The 19,127-nt window shown below is 45.4% G+C and overlaps 1 protein-coding gene across 2 annotated transcripts in view; it reads right to left on the reverse strand.

Moving 5' to 3' along the window:
- LOC137420551 (attractin-like protein 1) overlaps nt 1-11,951 on the reverse strand; it is a gene marked incomplete at its 5' end in the record, with an annotated part of 219,432 nt that extends 207,481 nt beyond the window's left edge. For both annotated transcript variants that reach the window (XM_078772550.1, XM_078772552.1), the window contains 4 exon segments: nt 1,299-1,453; nt 2,122-2,305; nt 2,537-2,792; nt 11,861-11,951. In XM_078772550.1, the coding sequence (XP_078628676.1) occupies nt 1,299-1,453; nt 2,122-2,305; nt 2,537-2,792; nt 11,861-11,951 (686 nt within the window).
- Between the last annotated feature and the right edge of the window lie 7,176 nt (nt 11,952-19,127).

Here is a 19,127-nt window from a genome sequence, read left to right on the forward strand (position 1 = left end):
AATGGCCGTACCAAGTCAGCTAATCAGCTTAGGGCTGAATGGCAGCAACTGGCAAATGTGCCTGTATCCAGAAGGCTAGTCAACCAACGACTGGTTCAAGCAGGCTATCGTACCAGGCGTCCCCTGAGAAAGCCACGCCTGACCAGACAACACCGCCAACGCTGATTGCAGTGGGTCAGAGAGCACCGTCAATTGCAGCCAGGACACTGGAATCACGTGATCTTCAGTGACGAGTCTAGATTTCTGGTCTATCGTCAAGATGGCCGCGTCCGAGGGCGCAGACAAGTGCATGCAGCCTACAACAAAGATTGTATAGTGCCAAGAGTCCAAGCTGGAGGTTGTGGGGTGACCGTTTGGGCTGCTTTTCATGCAGGGGGCAAAACTGACCTGGTTGTTCTGAATGGAAACCTGAACCAGTTCAGGTCCAGGGCCATTCTGGAAGAAACATTGCTTCCATTTGCTCGTGCAGCCTTTTGAGGAAACTTTGTCTTCCAAGATGACAATGCACAGCCTCATCGTGCTCGCATGATCCAACACTTTCTTGCTGACCGTGGTGTAGAGCATATGGAGTGGCCTGCCATGTCCCTGGATATGAATCCGATACAGAACTTGTGGGCAGAATGAACGTGTCAAATCAACCACTTGGACCAGCAGCCGACCTCTGTGCGTAAATTGCAGCAGGCTATTGTCACTGCATGGCAAGCGATTCCTGTCCAAACCTTGGCAAATCTCGTGAACAGCATGCCTCAACGTGTACGTGCTCTCCTGAATGCTCGTTGGGGGTTACACGAAGTACTGAACTGTAATTTTACTGTCCGTAATCCTAGTCGTAATTTAACTTTTGTTTTTGTTAAAAAGAAATTTGGCTAATGTGCAAAATAAAGAGATACTTCTGGAAAACATACAGAAGTTTAACACAGTACTGTCCATGAATTGAATTCGATATCAGTTTACATCACTTTCAAGGATCAATTTATTTGTTTCGAAATGTCAAATGTGGTTTTTGTTTCTTGTAAAGGTCACATTAACAAAATCTAGAATAATTTCAACATAATTCCAATGAACTTTTGGTTCTAAGACATCTTGAAAAGTAAGTTCACCCCCACAAAAAAAATATTACATATTAAATGCCAAGTCTATGTGTGTGTGCACGCGCACACACACACACACACACACACACACACACACACACACACACACACACACACACACACACACACACACACACACACACACACACACACACACACACACACACACACCACAATATTACAATTCACGGTTGAACACTCACATACCTATATCATAGGCCATGAAGTCAGCCGAGAAACATTTGGCACCCATGCTAACTGATGTGTCATTGTGGGTGTTGCCCCCAAACACCAGCATGGCACCACCGATGATTACAGCAGAATGCAGGTAGCGTGGAAAACCACTGCTCTTCAGCACTGTCCTGCAGGTCGATACAAACAATTTTAATTTTTTTCATAATGACAGTCATAAAGGTGGCAAAAAGCCTTTTATTCACGGTTCATGAGTTGCACACAATACACAATAGGATATCAATCCAATTCCAATAAATTGGAATATACGATTGCACACAATTGGATATCTGAGAATGAGGGATGACCTGAAACTTGTAACGTGCATGAAGTGACAAAAAATTTAAAACAATCTAGAGGCCCCCCCCCCCCCCCCCCCCCCCACACATCCTCAATGGCGAGCAGATCCATTCTTCAAAATCATATTTCATAAGGTCATCTTATTGCCCTTTCTCGAAAAATCAAGGAATCAAAAATCTCATTTATCAATTTCGTACAAAATGACTGGAATTGAAAATGTTTCAGCTTTAAGATGAAGTGGGATTTTTAAATAAAATGAATTCACATGCATTCGTCGGTGGAAAGGACAGAGGTCCACCAAAATGTGACTTCATCAATCACTATTGGGATCTAAACAAAGCAAAAAGCCCAACAAAGATACACCAATGTGATGGCACGTCACGGGGAGCGGCACACAGAGTACAATGTGCAATGGTGGTAAAGAGCCATTTTAACACTAGTCACACTTGTTCAACCCTTATAAAGGTTTGCCCGGTTCTTGTCGACTTAAGGTGGTTACCAGGAGGCCTTGAGAACGTCGAAGCGGTACAGATCATCCGTGAAACTACTGTGGTTCACAACAAAGTATTTGCAGCCACCGTGCACGAACACAGAATGCTTCACAGGGTCGTACACACTACTGTGGCCATAACCTCCTCGTACAAGAGCACCGTGGGTCTCTAAGATCTGCCATTCGTTGGTGTCTGCAATACGTCACATAGGTTAACGTACGAATAACAAAGAACACAATGAAAGGTTAACGTACGACAAGCCTCAAGTCGAGGTCTCTCGAGCTCCTTGGCCTCATCAGTCATAGTCCACATTGGCCTGGAATAGTCTCCAAACAAGTGTCCAGATAAGACACCACCAGGGGAAATTAAACATGTTTTCCCATTATTGTTTAAGTTTAAAAACCCAAGCAGGGATCGACTTACTCAGATTGTACTCCTGGATATTGCTCAGGTAGCCAAAGACAGGGTTGTGTCCAAAGAAAACTAACATGACGGGATCACGCCTGGAGATCTCGACGATGTGTGCCGTGTGCCCGACTGCAGCGTACTTCCTGTGGAGTTTGCTAGTTTTGGGAACACGTATGGACCATGTCCGCTTGGGAATGTCAAACACCCATAACTCGTCTGTTACATTCCCCGCGAGCTGCTCAGTACGGCCACCGTACATGAAGATCGAATCCTGTGGAAGGACACATTGGGAGGGGAACAGTTCGGGAAAGACGTTTGGCAAATACCGACGGGTAATCGTGAATATAAACAAACTTGAAACAAGAAAAAGAGCAATCAGAGATTGCAAACCCTCACCAGGATGTGTTTTCAGTGGTTTTTAAGGCTTTTGTGTTAAAACAAATATGGCGGCCGAACCACGTGACCGATGACGTCATCATTATTTGTTTTCTAAACTAATTTATTCCGAGATTATGCTCAAGAAATTTAATGTTGATCGGATGAAGTTTTATACTTGTCGAATTATGACGTCATAATGGAGGCACCTATGACATCATCATTAACATATTTTATTCCCCATGGAGAGTTATTTACAATGAGCCTTGTCTCAATTTTTTCTATTCAGCCCTTTCGGAGATATAGAGGTGCAAAGTTTTTCGGTTTTCCAAGATGGCGGTCGAAACACGTGACATATGACGTCATAATTATCAATAAAAATTCTACCGGTGGAGTGGCACCTCTGATGAAAATTTCCTGTCAATCGGACCAACTGTTTCCTGTAATTAGCAACGTAGTAAATTGCAAGAGAGAATCCGAATGTTTATTATTATTTGAAAGACTGCGTAAGGTTGAAGCAAATAAATCAGGGACTAAACAAGTTTGTTCATCGAACACCTTAACCCGTGCAATCTTGAGAAAAGGAACACGGAAAGGGTCTTTTAAACTCCAGCTTTGCATTTCCGGGGACAATCGCGTATTCCCCACAAGCCAACATTTTGTTCAAGACTCCACATTCCCTGCCCTGATAGTGCGAATGGCACATTGAATTGGTCGACATATCACCAAAAGGTGTACAATGCCTAAGGATGTACCGATAACCGGAGGTTTTTAAAAGTGTAAAAAGGCGATTTGTCTTCTACTGTGTTCAAGTAATGTAGAATCCCGACATTCGCAGGCGATATGTTCCTGGAAAATGCCGCGAATGTCCGATCCGTGAACATCGGAGCACTATATCATTCAATTTATATAAAAGTTTTAAAGAATGAACGATCCTTTTAAGGCTATTTTTCCCCCACTAGAGCGGGGTTTAGCCTTGCGGGCCCCATGACAATCATGGTTCCCTGTTTGAGGCAATGTTTTTATGGCCGGATGCCCTTCCAGACGCAAACCATTAGTCGCCTCTTACAATGCGCAGGGATACGGTGTACCTATTCTAAATCAGGGTACACACCGGGATCATTCATCCCAGCAAGCTGGTACTCAATTTGCCGACCTCGGAAGGATGACAGGCTGAGTCAACCCCCCTGGCGTTAATTCAGCGATGAACCGGGATTCGAACTCAGGATCCTAGGATCCCAAGCCAGCACCCTAACTGCTAAGCCAACACCAGACCGGGATTCAAACCCAAGATCCTCGGATCCCAAGCCGGCACCCTAACCGCGAAGCAAGAGTTTTAAAGGGTGTAGAAAAAAAAAATTCCAATGTTTACCGCCGTTGAAGCACCATCTTTTACACCAACCTTTTAAACACGTTAAATTCGTTATTACCCTCGCCAGAAGAAAGGATATTGCATTTGAGTCTGTTTGTTTATCTGTTTGTCTGTTTGTCCGCACAGAATAAATATGATTTTCTCTGCAACTGTTGGTCCGATTTACTGTAAATTTTCACCATAGGTGCACATCCTCCTGTAGTATTTGTTTAATGATATTTATGACATCATAGGTCACGTGGTACAAGCGCCATCTTTAAAAAACCGAAAAATTTGCACCTCTATGTCTCGGAAAGCACTGCATAGATAAAAATGAGACATGGCTCATTGTAAAGAACTCTCCATGGGGAATAACATATGTTAATGATGATGTCATAGGTTCCTCCATTATGACGTCAGAATTGGACAAGTACAAAACTTCATCCGATCAAGATGAAATTTCTTGAACGTCATCTCGGGATAAATTTGCAGAGAAAAAAATAATGACGACGTCATCAGTTACGTGGTTTGGCTGCCATATTTATTTAACACAAAAGCCTTTTAAAAAAACACAAAAACACGTCCTGGCGAGGGTCTGCAATCTGCGATTGCTCTTTCTTGTTTGTGCTTGGTTTTGTGTCCTTGATGACGTCCTTAAAAACAGTATCTTTCCTGTTTGGAATGATTTTCAAGTTTGTTTGACTGCCAGACAGGTAGACAGAGTAAAAAATAGGGGTAGGTGTGGATGGACCAACAAGATATGCAACGGAGAAGAAAGTAAAAATCTATTTTGGGGGGCAAACCCCTCATTTTATATAAATGCCATGAACAAACTTCAGTACATCATGGGTGATGAAGGTTGTGATCAAGTTTATTAGAAATTGTGTGTGTAGTTTAGGAGGGAGAAAACGCCTATTTTGGGGGTTGGGCAACCCCCCCCCCCCCCCCCCCCTGCCATACACCCCTCAATGAGTGCAGATTTTGGTGCAGTAAATAAACCTTTGTTCGGCATCACATATGAACCTTGTGGCCAGGTTTCATGTCATGTGTTTCATGTGGCCATTATCGTGTGTTTGGTTCAAGCGATAATGACTGAAGTGTTTACCGACTCACTTACCTCCGGACCCTGCTCAATCGCATAAGCTTATCAGACTAAAGTCCAGGTGAGCTACAAATGTATCTCACTTCTCTCTGCACATGTGCAATCGGGACGACACTCCAAACAATTTGCCATATTTAGGGTCAAAATACCGCTGAAGTACAGGTTTGTGTTCCGATTCATATTCTACAGCGTTACAAACATAAAATGGAATTGAAGCCATGTAGTTCCTCGACCACTGATTTGCATCCGTCAGACAAACAGACAGACAGACAAAGACAGACAGAACCAATTGCTTAACCTCGCTTTGCTCTTCGTTCGCAGCAAAGTTTTGAAAGGAACTATTCACACATGCAGCGCCATAAAGAAGCAGAATAACATCAACAACCATGATTGTAAACAAAGTTGATTAAATTAATCTCAGATTCAAACACATTCAAATACACAACATGCATTAGGATGTCCTTTCGGATCAAATTGTGCTCAAACCCATGAAGGCATCAAATGGATTACCGGTATATTCTGCTGTCACTTCCTGATCCTGATTTTTACCAAATGTGCAGGAGATCTCCTTTCAGCTCTTGCGTATTTGCTTCGCAGAGGTCGCCTTTCTCACGCCCCCAACCCATACGATCCCACATCTATGTGACGGGGTCCATGCCAGGACTACGTCGTGCCCAGGGACTAAATTACAGGCCGTTCCGTTTGTTTCGTGCATCGGTGGTCCTGGACGAATGTCACGTGGTCGCGTCTTGCTGCATGACGTCAGAATGTCGATGGTGAAGAAGCGCTGCTTATTGCGGCCTTGCTCATTGCTTATACCGAAGCCTCATACCGACGACGGCCTTGCTCATTCACGACCCGTTTACTGCAGGACATCCTTTGACATACTAATGTATGGAGTCCATTTGATTATGTTCGGATCACAGATTGTAAAGGAATAGCAATTTGTCGGATCACAGATTGTAAGGGAATAGCAATTTGTCGGAGCACAGATTGTAAGGGAATAGCAATTTGTCGGATCACAGATTGTAAGGGAATAGCAATTTGTCGGATCACAGATTGTAAGGGAATAGCAATTTGTCGGATCACAGATTGTAACGGAATAGCAATTTGTCGGATCACAGATTGTAAGAGAATAGTAATTTGTCGGATCACAGATTGTAAGGGAATAGCAATTTGTCGGATCGCAGATTGTAAGGGAATAGCAATTTGTCAGATCACAGATTGTAAGGGAATAGCAATTTGTCGGATCACAGATTGTAACGGAATAGCAATTTGTTGGATCACAGATTGTAAGGGAATAGCAATTTGTCGGATCACAGATTGTAAGGGAATAGCAATTTGGGGTGTTTGTCGAATCACAGATTGTAAGGGAATAGCAATTTGTCGGATCACAGATTGTAAGGGAATAGCAATTTGTCGGATCACAGATTGTAAGAGAATAGCAATTTGTCAGATCACAGATTGTAAGGGAAGAGCAATTTGTCGGATCACAGATTGTAAGGGAATAGCAATTTGTCGGATCACAGATTGTAAGGGAATAGCAATTTGTCGGTTCACAGATTGTAAGGGAATAGCAATTTGTCGGATCACAGATTGTAATGGAATAGCAATTTGCCGGATCACAGATTGTAAGGGAATAGCAATTTGTCGGATCACAGATTGTAAGGGAATAGCAATTTGTCGGTTCACAGATTGTAAGGGAATAGCAATTTGCCGGATCACAGATTGTAAGGGAATAGCAATTTGTCGGATCACAGATTGTAAGGGAATAGCAATTTGTCGGTTCACAGATTGTAAGGGAATAGCAATTTGTCGGATCACAGATTGTAATGGAATAGCAATTTGCCGGATCACAGATTGTAATGGAATAGCAATTTGTCGGATCACAGATTATAACGGAATAGCAATTTGCCAGAAGTCGCTTCTCGCCTAGAAAAGGAAATGCGACTTGTCATGAACACTCCAAATCCCCGTTAATAGTATGGGCCCCTAGTTATCAATTATTATAATTACAATCCGACGTGTTGATTCTGCTCTGGTGAGGCATTGTAAATAAAAATAAAAATGTTTACAAGGATTTGGCAAAACATCCAATTCAAATAATCCCGACTGTACAATTGATGCAGGTTAAAATGAAGGTGGTGCTTTGGGAAAGCTCGATGGTTTCAATTGTGCGTTAGATGACTGTCTGGAGTTAAATGAAGTTCACCTGTAGAAGCAAAAACGTTCATGAAGATACATTTAACAAGACCATCAAATTCATATCAATAATATTGCATTATCCATTCAACAGAATGTTTCCTCTCTCGGGACTCCTTTGTGTCTCTCCCTGGTGATTGTCCTCCTCCGATTTAATAGGCCTCAACCACACCTTGACATGGAGCAGCATTTTCCATCATAAAGTCAATTTCTCACTGTCCCTATACTGCTTTTGGACCTCCCAACCCCCAGCAGTACCTGTGGTTGCGACTTCCCCTCCGCTCCCAACTCGTATGTGTGTGGTACCGTCCTACAAAGACGACTGCATCTACATCTCTCTCAGACATAGACCAACTTTTAAACACTCATCTCAACCACCTTCCTCATACGTGGGGATTTAAACTGTAACCATAACTTTCTCTGCAGCCATAGAACTTCAGCAAAGGACTTATGTGACTCCATGTGACTGACTCAATCTGTAAAACTTCCAACCTGGATTTCTCAAAATGGCGAATCCTCCCTTCTGGACTTGGGAATGACAAACTTCCCCAAAGATGGCTCCTGTTCTTCCTCTGCTCCATTTAGATAATCTGATCATACACCTACCTGTGAGAGTCAACATCTCTGGCTATTCTCAGAGAGCTGCCTCAATGCCGACAAGTCTGCGAGGTCACTCAAGCAGATTGCTGCTCTCTCTCCCATGTACAGATTCATCCCATCTCGTCTTCAGTTGTCCCACCCTTCTTCACACCCACTGTACACCAAATGATGTGGTGAGGAAGTTTCTTTGAAACGACTTGTAGTCTCCTCCTGGAAGGGAAACTCGACTGAAGGCAATCTCAGATCATTCCACAAATCCCACAACAGGTGTGCGTCCACTCTCAGGAAAGCCAGAAAACATCATCTGTCCAACGTCAAAATTGAACTTTCAAACTTGTCTCCCTACTCTAAAACCCGGTGGCACCTTGTCAAGTCCACCTCTAATGTATGCTCCCCCTCCATCCCTTCCTTCAATTCAAATGGCACAACACCTGACCCCGCTCGTCAGGAGGCCGAAGCCTCAATTCTGTTTGCTTCCAAATCTTGCGTCCCCAACCCCTCGCTCTCTGTACCCATCCTTCCCAGTCGTCCCCAGCTGCTCCTTGACTCTGTGTCTTTTGTACCTGAGAAGGTGGAGAAGTTTCTGGCAACCCTATATAGGTCCCCGGTCATTATTTACTTTCAACGACGTGTGTATACATGCATCAGGAAGAAGATAATTGGTTTTGGGTCGATTACAGTAAGGGAGGCATTAAAAGAGAGGCTGAGTAGGGTAGAGGATGATGTGGTTGAGCTTGAACGTGGTTGGATGTCAATGAAAGATAGTCTGTTGGGAGCCGTTGGTGAGGTATGTGGATGGACAAAAGGACCACCGAGGCACTCGGAAACATGGTGGTGGGATGATGAAGTTGGAAAGAGGATTGACAAGAAGAGGAAGAAGTTCAAGGAGTGGCAGAAGGCGAAGGGTACGGGAGCAGAAAAAGCAGAGCATGAAAGTTATAAGGCAGCTCGAAGGCTGCAAAGAAAGAGGTAGCAAAGGCGCAGGAGGCATGTAGGAAAATGTTCGGAGAACGCTTGGATTCGGAAGAGGGTCAGAGAGCGGTATTCAGGATTGCAAAGCAGATAGCGAAAGAGTGGTGTGATGTGATGGGGGTGAGTTGCTTGAAGGATGAAGTGGGACAAATCGTTGTGGACCCAGATGGAATTAAAGGAAGATGGAAAAGATATATGGAAATGCTGTTGAATACAGAGAATGAATGGGATGGCAACATAGAGAGTAACCCAGTTTTAGGACTGGCAGAGAAGATAACTGAGAAGGAAGTTGAGGAAGTGATAAAAGCAATTAAGAGTAGAAAAGCGGCAGGGCCGACGGGAGTTGTGGGAGATATGTTGAAGGCAGCAGGAAGTTGGGGTGTGAAGAGAATGGTAGAGATCTGTAATCTGGTGGTGAAAGAAGGTCACATTCCAGTGGATTGGGAACTGAGTACCCTCGTCCCTCTATACAGGAGAAAGGTGACCCTATGGAGTGTGGCTCGTACCGAGTGATAAAGTTATTGGAGCATGGAATGAAGGTATTGGAAAGGGTGTTGGAGAGGAGGATAAGGAAGAAGGTGAAGATCGACGAAATGCAGTTTGGATTTATGCCAGGAAGAGGAACGACAGACGTGCTCTTTATTGTGAGGCAGTTGCAGGAGAAGTACATGGAGAAGAAGAAGAAGTTGTTTCTTGGGTTTGTTGATCTGGAGAAAGCAATCAATAGGGTTCCACACGAAGTATTGACATGGGCATTGAGGAAGTTAGAAGTGGAGGAATGGTTGATCAGAGTAGTGATGGCAATGTACAAAAGAGCGTGCACAGCTGTAAGGACGAAGGACGGGAACAGTGGTGAGTTTGAGGTGAAGGTGGGAGTGCATCAGGGGTCGGTACTAAATCCACTACTATTTGTAGCTGTGATGGAGGTGCTGGCTCAGAACGTAAAGGAGGGTTTACTGTGGGAGTTGTTGTATGCAGATGATCTGGTGTTGATTGCGGAAAGTATGGATGGACTGAAGGAAAAGATGAACAAGCGGAAGGAATGTTTTTTTTGTTTGTTTTTTTTTTTGTTTGTTGTATACAAGATCGAGGGTGAATCTGAAGGTGAATATAGGAAAGACGAAGGTGATGGCAAGTGGCAAAGCATGTGGTGAGGTGGAAAGAACTGGGAAGTGGCCATGTGCTGTGTGCAGGAAGGGTGTCGGAGTGAACTCCATTCAATGTACAATGTGCGCTGAGTGGGTTCATCAAAAATGTCGTGGTCTGAGAGGGTCATTAACCAGTGTGGCAGCTACATTCAAATGTAAGGTGTGCACAGAGGGAGCTGCAGATGGAGGAAATGTTGAGTTGGATCTTGGAGATGGCGTGAAGCTGGAAGGTGTGAAAACATTTTGCTACCTCGGAGACATGCTGAATGGAGAAGGTGGATCAGACTCGGCAACGGTTGCTGGAGTGAGATGTGCATGGAAGAAGTTTCGGGAACTGAGTGGCGTGCTGATGAGGAGGGGAGTGTCGTTGAAGCTGAAGGGAAAGGTGTATGCTGCATGTGTGAGAAGTGTTATGATTTATGGGAGCGAGATTTATGGGAGCGAGACATGGGTCATGAATGTAGAGCAGCAACGAAGGCTGGAAAGGGTGGAAATGCAAATGGTTCGGTGGATGTGCGGAGTATCGTTGAGAGAGAGGACGACAAATGATGAATTGCGAAAGGTGATGGGAATAGAGCCTGTGATTGATGCTGTGAAGAGGAACAGGTTGAGATGGTTTGGTCATGTGTTGAGGAAGGATGAAAGCGACTGGTTGAAAAGAGTGATGGAAATGAATGTAGAAGTAAGTAGAGGATGGGGCAGACCGAGAAAGACTTGGCTGAAGATAGTGGAAGAAGAAATGCGGGCAAGGGGGTTAAACAAGGAGAGATGCAGAAAATAGGGCAAAATGGAGAAGATTGTCATGGGGACCGCAAAGCTAACCCCCGCTCTAGCAGGGAAAATGGCCTTAAAATGCATGTTGTTGTTTCTCGATTATTGTCACACATATTTTTACGAATATCTCGTGGGATTGTGAGTTGGACAGGTGACCGTGAAGCATGAGGAGGGGGAGTCTGAAGGCTTGGAGTGGGAGGGGATTGAAGCCTTAGGGTAGTGAGGGAATGGTGATAGAGGGTGAGGACTTGGGGTTTGTGAGGGTTAGGGCAGGGAGGAGGTGAGGAGGCGTTATGACTTCAAGTCATATTTAAAATTACGTGGAATTCCCTCGGATTATCCCCCATCCAAAACCATGATCTTTTGTACCAGCGTTAACACCCCTCTCCCCTCCCTCTCCACTAAGCACACCTTCCCTTCCTGAGAGTTTGCTTCTGTATTCATCTTGTTCACCTCGTGTGTCCAGCCTTACCCCTCATTCTTCCCCACATCGCTTATTTGGACATGCCTCCCTCCATTTTGTCCCTCAACCCTGCTGCTGATGTGTCCCCCCACTCCTCTCTTTCTAATGTTCCTTTTGGTCTGTTGCGTCCTGATCCGTTCTGTGTTCTCACTCTTCCATGAGCCCTCGATTTTGCAGACAAAAAAAACCTTTCATGATCCACACAAGTACATCGAACGATTGTAATAATTAACATGATTATTTGTGTCTTTACGTATTGAACCTGTTGATGCATTTGTCATCCTCAAAATTCAAAAGGTAAATAAAAGGTAAGAAAGAAGGAGAAAGAGGGATATAAAAGGTGACATCATACCTCGTATATAGCAGCGGAGTGACCGTAACGAGGGTAGAATGGGATGTGGATCGGCTTCAATCGTGTCCAAGAACTGCTTCGCAGATCATAACTGGGCACAGCAGGATAACACATAGTTCATGGCATTTTATGCACACCAGCAGGCGTGAGAGGAGAGTGTGCTGTAACAGAATGTATGGAGTGTATGGGGGCACAGCGGTGTGCGAGTGTGGAGTGGGTCGCGAGGTGTGGTGAGAACGCGGCTCAAGCATCGACATCGACACGTGAGCCCTCGGTGAGTTGTGTGCGGCAGGGACCGGCGGGGATCGATGCCGCGGTGGTCTCATAAGGACCGACGTGCATGATTCGCGCCGGCCCCCACCCTGTAGGGTTGGTGCCGCGCCATGGTGGTAAAGGCGAACGGCGAGGTTCAAGGGGAGGTAGGAGAGTTCGGAGCCACGCCCCCTGGCGGGTGCGATGCACCGACCGTGGGCGGTTGGGGCCATCGTGCATGGGACCGCGAGGCCCCGCGTAGAGATGGAGCCCTGAACCTCGGCCCATCCATGCCTCCTCCCCTGGATCGAAAATGCCGGACGGACCCAACCTACAGTAGCCCAACCACCCGCACGGATCGCTCGGCCTCTCGAGGTCGAGCCACGATGACGATGTATTTCCGCACAAAGAGGCTCAAGCGTAGCGGACTGATGAGAGGAATGTACCCTGCGTGGGGGAATGGTAGTTTGACCATTCCTCACACGATCCGGGCCCATGAGCATTAGATTAGGGGGATGGCAGTGATAGGCACATGGGGGGCCAGCGATGGTTACCTCCATGGGGCACCGAAGCTAGCCGAGGGAGGGCTAAGATAATTGATAGGGAATTAGCAGACTGTAGAGGACATGAGATTTTTTTTGTATACTGAATCGAGGCTCGTGAAAGAGCTGACATTTACTTCACAAACAAGTCAAACAGACAAACAAAATATATAAAAAGAGGGAGCAGAAGACAAGAGAAGGGGAAGCACACAAACGCTTGAGAGCACACAACATTTAAGAGCAGGGAGATGTGTAGGAGGGAGAGGGCTTGGGGGGAGGAGGCGTGGGAAGGGGGTGGGGTGGGAGAAGTATAAAACACAAGGACACCAAGGACTTCCAGGACAGAAGTTGGTATTTCAAAAAAGTGGAATTGGGGTGAAATTAGCGGGGGTAGAAAAGATCATTGTACTGTAGTGGGGACGTAGAGAGATTAGGTGGATGTTAATGACGAAGGGAGTGCTTAGTTTAATGGGATGACGGGGAAGCACGAGTTTTAGGGGAAAAGCAGCTAGATAGATGATGCTGTGTGTTTAAGGAATTGTGTATGGAGAACCAAAGGAATTGTGTTGAAGTGTATGGAAAAAGGTGTGTGAGCACAAAAGGTGTGCGAGGTAAAAGGTGTGTGAAATAAATGGTGTGGAATGAGTAGTGTGGAAAGCTTGGTGTGGAATGAGTGGTTTGGAGTGCATGGTGCGAAGGATTGAATGGGGGAAGAGTGGAACCCATTCGCGAAAGCCGGGGGGGGGGGGGGGTAGTGTCAAGTCAGGTAGAGGGCTCAGGTAAAATGTTTGGATATTGACACCTGTGGTGCAGGTAGTGGCAATGTAGTGCTTTGGAGGGTGCATGAGTCAGTGAAATGGCTGGGTGTGTGGCTTAATTGGTGCGTATGGTTATTGGGGCACTCCGCCACTGGTAGTTTGTCGGCCAGGTGAGGCCGCAGGTAGGCTCTGGGAGCCAGTTAGGGTAGTTGTGAGTTGTTCAGTGGGGCCCGAGGATCCAAGGGAAGGACCTGGGTTGCCCAATGCCAAGGTGGGCATCAGGGGGTAAACTGCCAGGAAGGACTTTCCCCAGTTTAGGTAGTCGCAGGAGCAGGTAAGCTCGGGTGGCGACTTCAGTGGTGGAGGTGCACAGGTAGTTGGACCTGCTAATGGAGCCACACGACCCAGCCCCGAAATTGTGCAAGGGCACAGTATGAAAATTCAGTGGGAGTGAGACCCAAATTTTGGAAGGCACCAGGTGGTCAATGGGAATTCGGTTTTTAGAACCACATAGTTTAAAGATGGCCGATTGGCAGGGTAAGACCCCGGGCAGTTTAAAAGTAAATGTCAGTAGAGTAGTTAGGATGAGAGAAATCCCCTTCGCGCCATCCACAGCCATTCACCAAGGAGGACGAAGCTCCACACCAAGGCTTTGTGAGCTGTTTGAGTGTAAGACGCATCATGACGTAGTTTGACATTGTGTTTGTTCCATTCCTTCCTTCCTGGGAGGGTTTGGGAGACGAATTTGGTATAGAGGGGGATATGGGAGACAGGACGTAGAGACGAATTTGTAAATACAGGGAAGGGCTAGGGTAATGTAAGCCGACATTGGGGGGTACGGACGGTTATGGACGAGCTTGCTCTGCTCGCTCTTCTGCGCCCCTCATGCTGCATTACCTTGTATTGCTGTGTACCTTTGTGCCCTTTCCGCTTTGCTGGTGGTGCTTTGTCTCTCCCCCCACCCCAGGACCATTTTGGAGGTGGAACTGTGCAGCACCATCGACCTGTGCAGCATACCTGCTGCACTTTTTTTTTTTGTTTGTTTTTTTTGTATACAAGATCGAGGCTCGTGAAAGAGCTAACATTAATCACACAAAAAGACAAACCGACACACAAAACACAAAAAACAAGGGGAGTGGTAGACAAGATGGGGAGAGAGGGGGAAGGACACAAAAGAGAGGGGGAAGGACACAAAAGAGAGGGGGAAGGACACAAACACAACATTTGAGAGCAGGGACATCGGGAGGACTTGGGGGGAGGTGGGAGAGGATTAAAACATATGAACACTGCAAGGACTCTGGGGTGAATTACCGGGGGTAGAAAAGATCAAGGTTTTCGATGGGGGAAGATAAGAGATGGTGGTGAACAGCTGTTTTAAAGACCTGGAGGGAGGAGTGGGATTGAAGGGAGTGGGGGAGTTTGTTCCAGAGGCGGGAGAAAAAGGGAATGAAAGAGTGAAGGTGAGCAGAGAGCCTAGACTTTGGCAGTTTAACCAGAAGAGGGTTGCAGGCAGATCTTGTGCGACCTGAAGGAATATTGGGGGGACAGAGCACAGAGAGAGCTGGGGGAGCAAGGCCGGAGAGGAGTCGGTAGAAGACAGAAAGACCACCAACCTGCCTGCGGTGAGTGAGTGAAAGGCCCTCGGCGTCGACTACATCGCAGGAGATTCCAATGATTCTGAAAGCTTTGGCCTCAACAGCGTGAAGCCGAGCAAGGTGTGAGGCAGGAGCACCAGCCCAGAGGGGGGAACAGTATTCCATTGAGGAACCCCTTTGCCCTTTCTCCCCTTTGCTACATCTGTGCAGCCGAACTGCGCAGCACTTTGCTGCCGTATCCTTTTCATTTGTCATAACTTTGCTGCACATATTACACTTATGGACCACAGGTTTTGTGGCCTTACACTTCTGCTGTGCAGCACCTTGCTGCAAATTCACCTTGCATCTTCGGACCACTTGTTTTGAGTGGCATAAATGTCACGCAGTCGGACCACATAGGGTTGGCCCTGCTTGGCAAAGAAATCAAATAAAGACAGTTTTTGTGTGTTTTTATTATTGTGTGCTAGGGACGAGAAGAATTGTAAGTTTATTTAGCCCCGAAGAGCAGGAATGGCCTGTATGCCGGTCCGGGGGCTTGCCGGTTTGATATACGCACACAGAAGATGCAAGCAGCAAATGAAATGTGATTTTTGAGTGTGTTTGTGTACTTTGCTGTGCTTTCTCTCCCCTTCAATCTTCTTTCCAAAAAGGACAGGTCCTGGGTCATAGAACTGTAAATAAGTAAGTTTTTGTGCTTGTAAATATAAGATGCTGCCCACCGGCTTTATGTTTAGTTTGACGAATTCCGGATTTGGTTAATCGTGGGCGTGATTCTGTTAGAGTAGCTACTCAACGCAGTAGGTGGAACATATTTAGTGTTTTAAAACTGTCGCATACACGGGTTAGAGTAAATGTTAGAGGGAACCACATCTATATGTCACATGTAAACGTAAAAGTTAGTCCCAGATCTTTCTCAAAACCGGTCGTTCCAATTTTTGTAGGTTCGACTCGGGGACGAGTCTGACGAGGGAGAGGGGTAGTGTTGCGGTTTTGAGTTTTGTACAGTCAGTATAATAAAGGTTAAAATTTCCCCCTCATAGTTAGTCACACAAGCAACATGTAGCCTCGCGATAGTGTAGCTATTTCTTAGTATTTGTGAGCTTAGTCCTTTTCCTATGTTAGTTCTGCGTTGAGTAGAGTAAGGAGAATAGCTCCTACTTCCACTGACTCTCCAGCCTCCCTATCCTCATGCCCCTTTGCGCTGACTTTGGTTCATTTTGGGTGAATTAATGCCCAAGCCGAATGAGGAGCGGCAGAGGAGCTGACGGTAAGCACGAGCCGCCAATCAGGGCTCAGAGGTTGTGGCGGCAGCACTGCGTCACAGGGCATGGTTGGAAGGTTCGAGAGGGTTCAAGAAGGTTCGGGGCGTATCTATATAACCCATCGCGCAAAGCCCCCAGGAGGACTAGCGCGGGAGGACTGGTTGAACAAAGGACGAGCGCGGGAGGACTGGTTGACTTGCAAGGAGTAAGAGCGTCAAGGACTAGCACGGGAGGACTGGATGATGAACTGAAGGATTGATGAGAGGACTCGTTGACGAGCAGGAATTGAGAGATACACGGGTGAAGAAAGCCGCGCATGAACCGGAATACGCGCTATAATAAAGTGACGCTCGGTTGAGCTGGAGGCCGAGCCGCGTACAGTGCATTAAGTCACGCGAGTGAAAACAGCTGTGTAACCGCCGGCCGCGCTGAGACGCATATTTGCCGTTCTACCTCATCGGCTGCTTTTGTTCGGGAGACGCGCTACGAGGTTCCTTCAGCCGCCTGCTTGCCATCTTCGCGGAACGTGCTGGGACCGTGGAGAGCCGGACGGGGCCGTTCCTGGACGACCACGTCGACGCTTTTAGCTGGAACATCAACCCATCTGCAATTCCCTGTGTGAGTGTGACGGGCCCGAGTCTGGGTAGTAAGATAAGACTGACTAAGTGCTGCTCTGTGTCTCTGCGTCCCGATCATTGTACATACATGTGGGAATAATAATTAAACCCGTGTTCTTCCTTTTCCATTCGATCGTCCTCGTGATTTCCTCATTGACTAAGCGTGGTACGAATAAAACCGCTCGAATTCGGGTTCCACTACAAAGATTGCACGGACCACGTGGTACTCAATCCGCTCGGCATACCCAAATCACACGTGGCTCGTGCGAGGCTTGCTTCCTCGCTTCCATGGCGGCGCAGGGATTTAGGTACGAGCGAGACTTGGTCCCGAAACCCTACCTTGCGTTTTGCCCGGAAGAGGCGTTTCAAGTCTCTCGGTTCCATCAAGCCCAGAAAGGACAATGGGATTAATCCCCCCTTGGTAAGGGGAAGAAGGGTGGCGGAGAACCGTAACTATATATATATATATATATTATATATATATATATATATATATATATATACATATATATATATACACACACACACACACACACACACACACACACACACACACACACACACACACACACACACACACACACACACACACACACACACACACACACTATATATACATATATATATATATATATATATACATATATATATATACATATACATATATATATATACATATACATATATATATATACATATATATATATATACACACATACACACACGAGCTTGGCTCGGCTCGCTGCGCTCGCCTCACCACGCATCGTTACTGAGGAACGGGCTTATTTTAGCTGAGGCTAATGACTGTACCTGAGTTGCTTTGTCATGATTTACACCAATCATAATACAAACAATTATTTTGCACAAATTTATTTGTAGTGTTTGTGATATTACATTTTTATAAGCAATTTAGGTTGAACATTTAGGTTGAAAAAATATATTTAAAAAAACAAAACAAACCCTCAGCACATACATACGAGAGGGGTAGGTGCAGTTGGGACGATTACACCTCACCACCACGTAATTCAAAACACCTCACAACCAAGTAATTCAAAACACCTCACCCCCATGTAATTTAAAATACCTCACACCCACGTAATTTAAAACACCTCACCCCACCTAATTTAAAACACATCACCACCAAATATTTTAAAACACCTCACCCCCACGTAATTTAAAACACCTCACGCCCACCAAATTTAAAACACCTCACCACCACGTAATCCAAAACACCTCACCCCCATGAATTCAAAACACCTTACCACCATGTAAATCAAAACAACTCACCACCACGTAATTCAAAACACCTCACCACCACATAATTCAAAACACCTCACCACCACGTAATTCAAAACACCTCACCACCACATAATTCAAAACACCTCACCACGACGTAATTTTAAAAACCTCACCACCACGTAATTCAAAACACCTCATCACCAACTAATTTAAAACACCTCTCCACCACAATTAAAAACACCTCACCCCCATGTAATTTAAAACACCTCACCCCACCTAATTTAAAACATCACCACCAAGTAATTTAAAACACATCACCACCAGGTAATTTAAAACACCTCACCCCACCTAATTTAAAGCACCTCACCCCACCTAATTTAAAACACCTCACCCCACCTAATTGAAAACACCTCACCCCACCTAATTTAAAACACCTCACCCCACCTAATTTAAAACACCTCACCCCACCGAATTTAAAACACCTCACCACCAAGTAAAATAAAACACCTCACCACCACTTAATTAAAAGCACCTCACCACCACGTGATTTAAAAACACCTCACCACCACGTGATTTAAAAACACCTCACCACCACGTCATTTAAAAACACCTCACCACCACATGCTTCAAAATACCTCACCCCCACGTGAATCAAAACCATCACCACGTTATTAAAAACACTCCACAACCATGGAAACAAAAGTTTCAGGGAGTAGTTCAGTGACAGACACTGCCCAGATATGTAGATATATAGATAAATGACTGTACCTGAGTTGCTGTTTTGTCATGGTTTACACCAATCATAATTCAAACAATCATAATGCACAAATGTATTTGTAATATACGTGATATTACATTTTATAAACAATTGAAGTTGAAAACTTAAGTTGAAAAAAAAAAAATTGCAAAATGTTTCAAAAAAAAATACACTTAGGACATACCGACGGGAGAGATAGGTGCATACCAGAATTTTAGTACGATTTCACAAAAGTTTGAGGGAGT

This window comes from Myxine glutinosa, chromosome 2 (genome assembly GCF_964187855.1).
Source record: "Myxine glutinosa chromosome 2, kmMyxGlut1.1, whole genome shotgun sequence".
Classification (NCBI taxonomy): Eukaryota; Metazoa; Chordata; class Myxini; order Myxiniformes; family Myxinidae; genus Myxine; species Myxine glutinosa.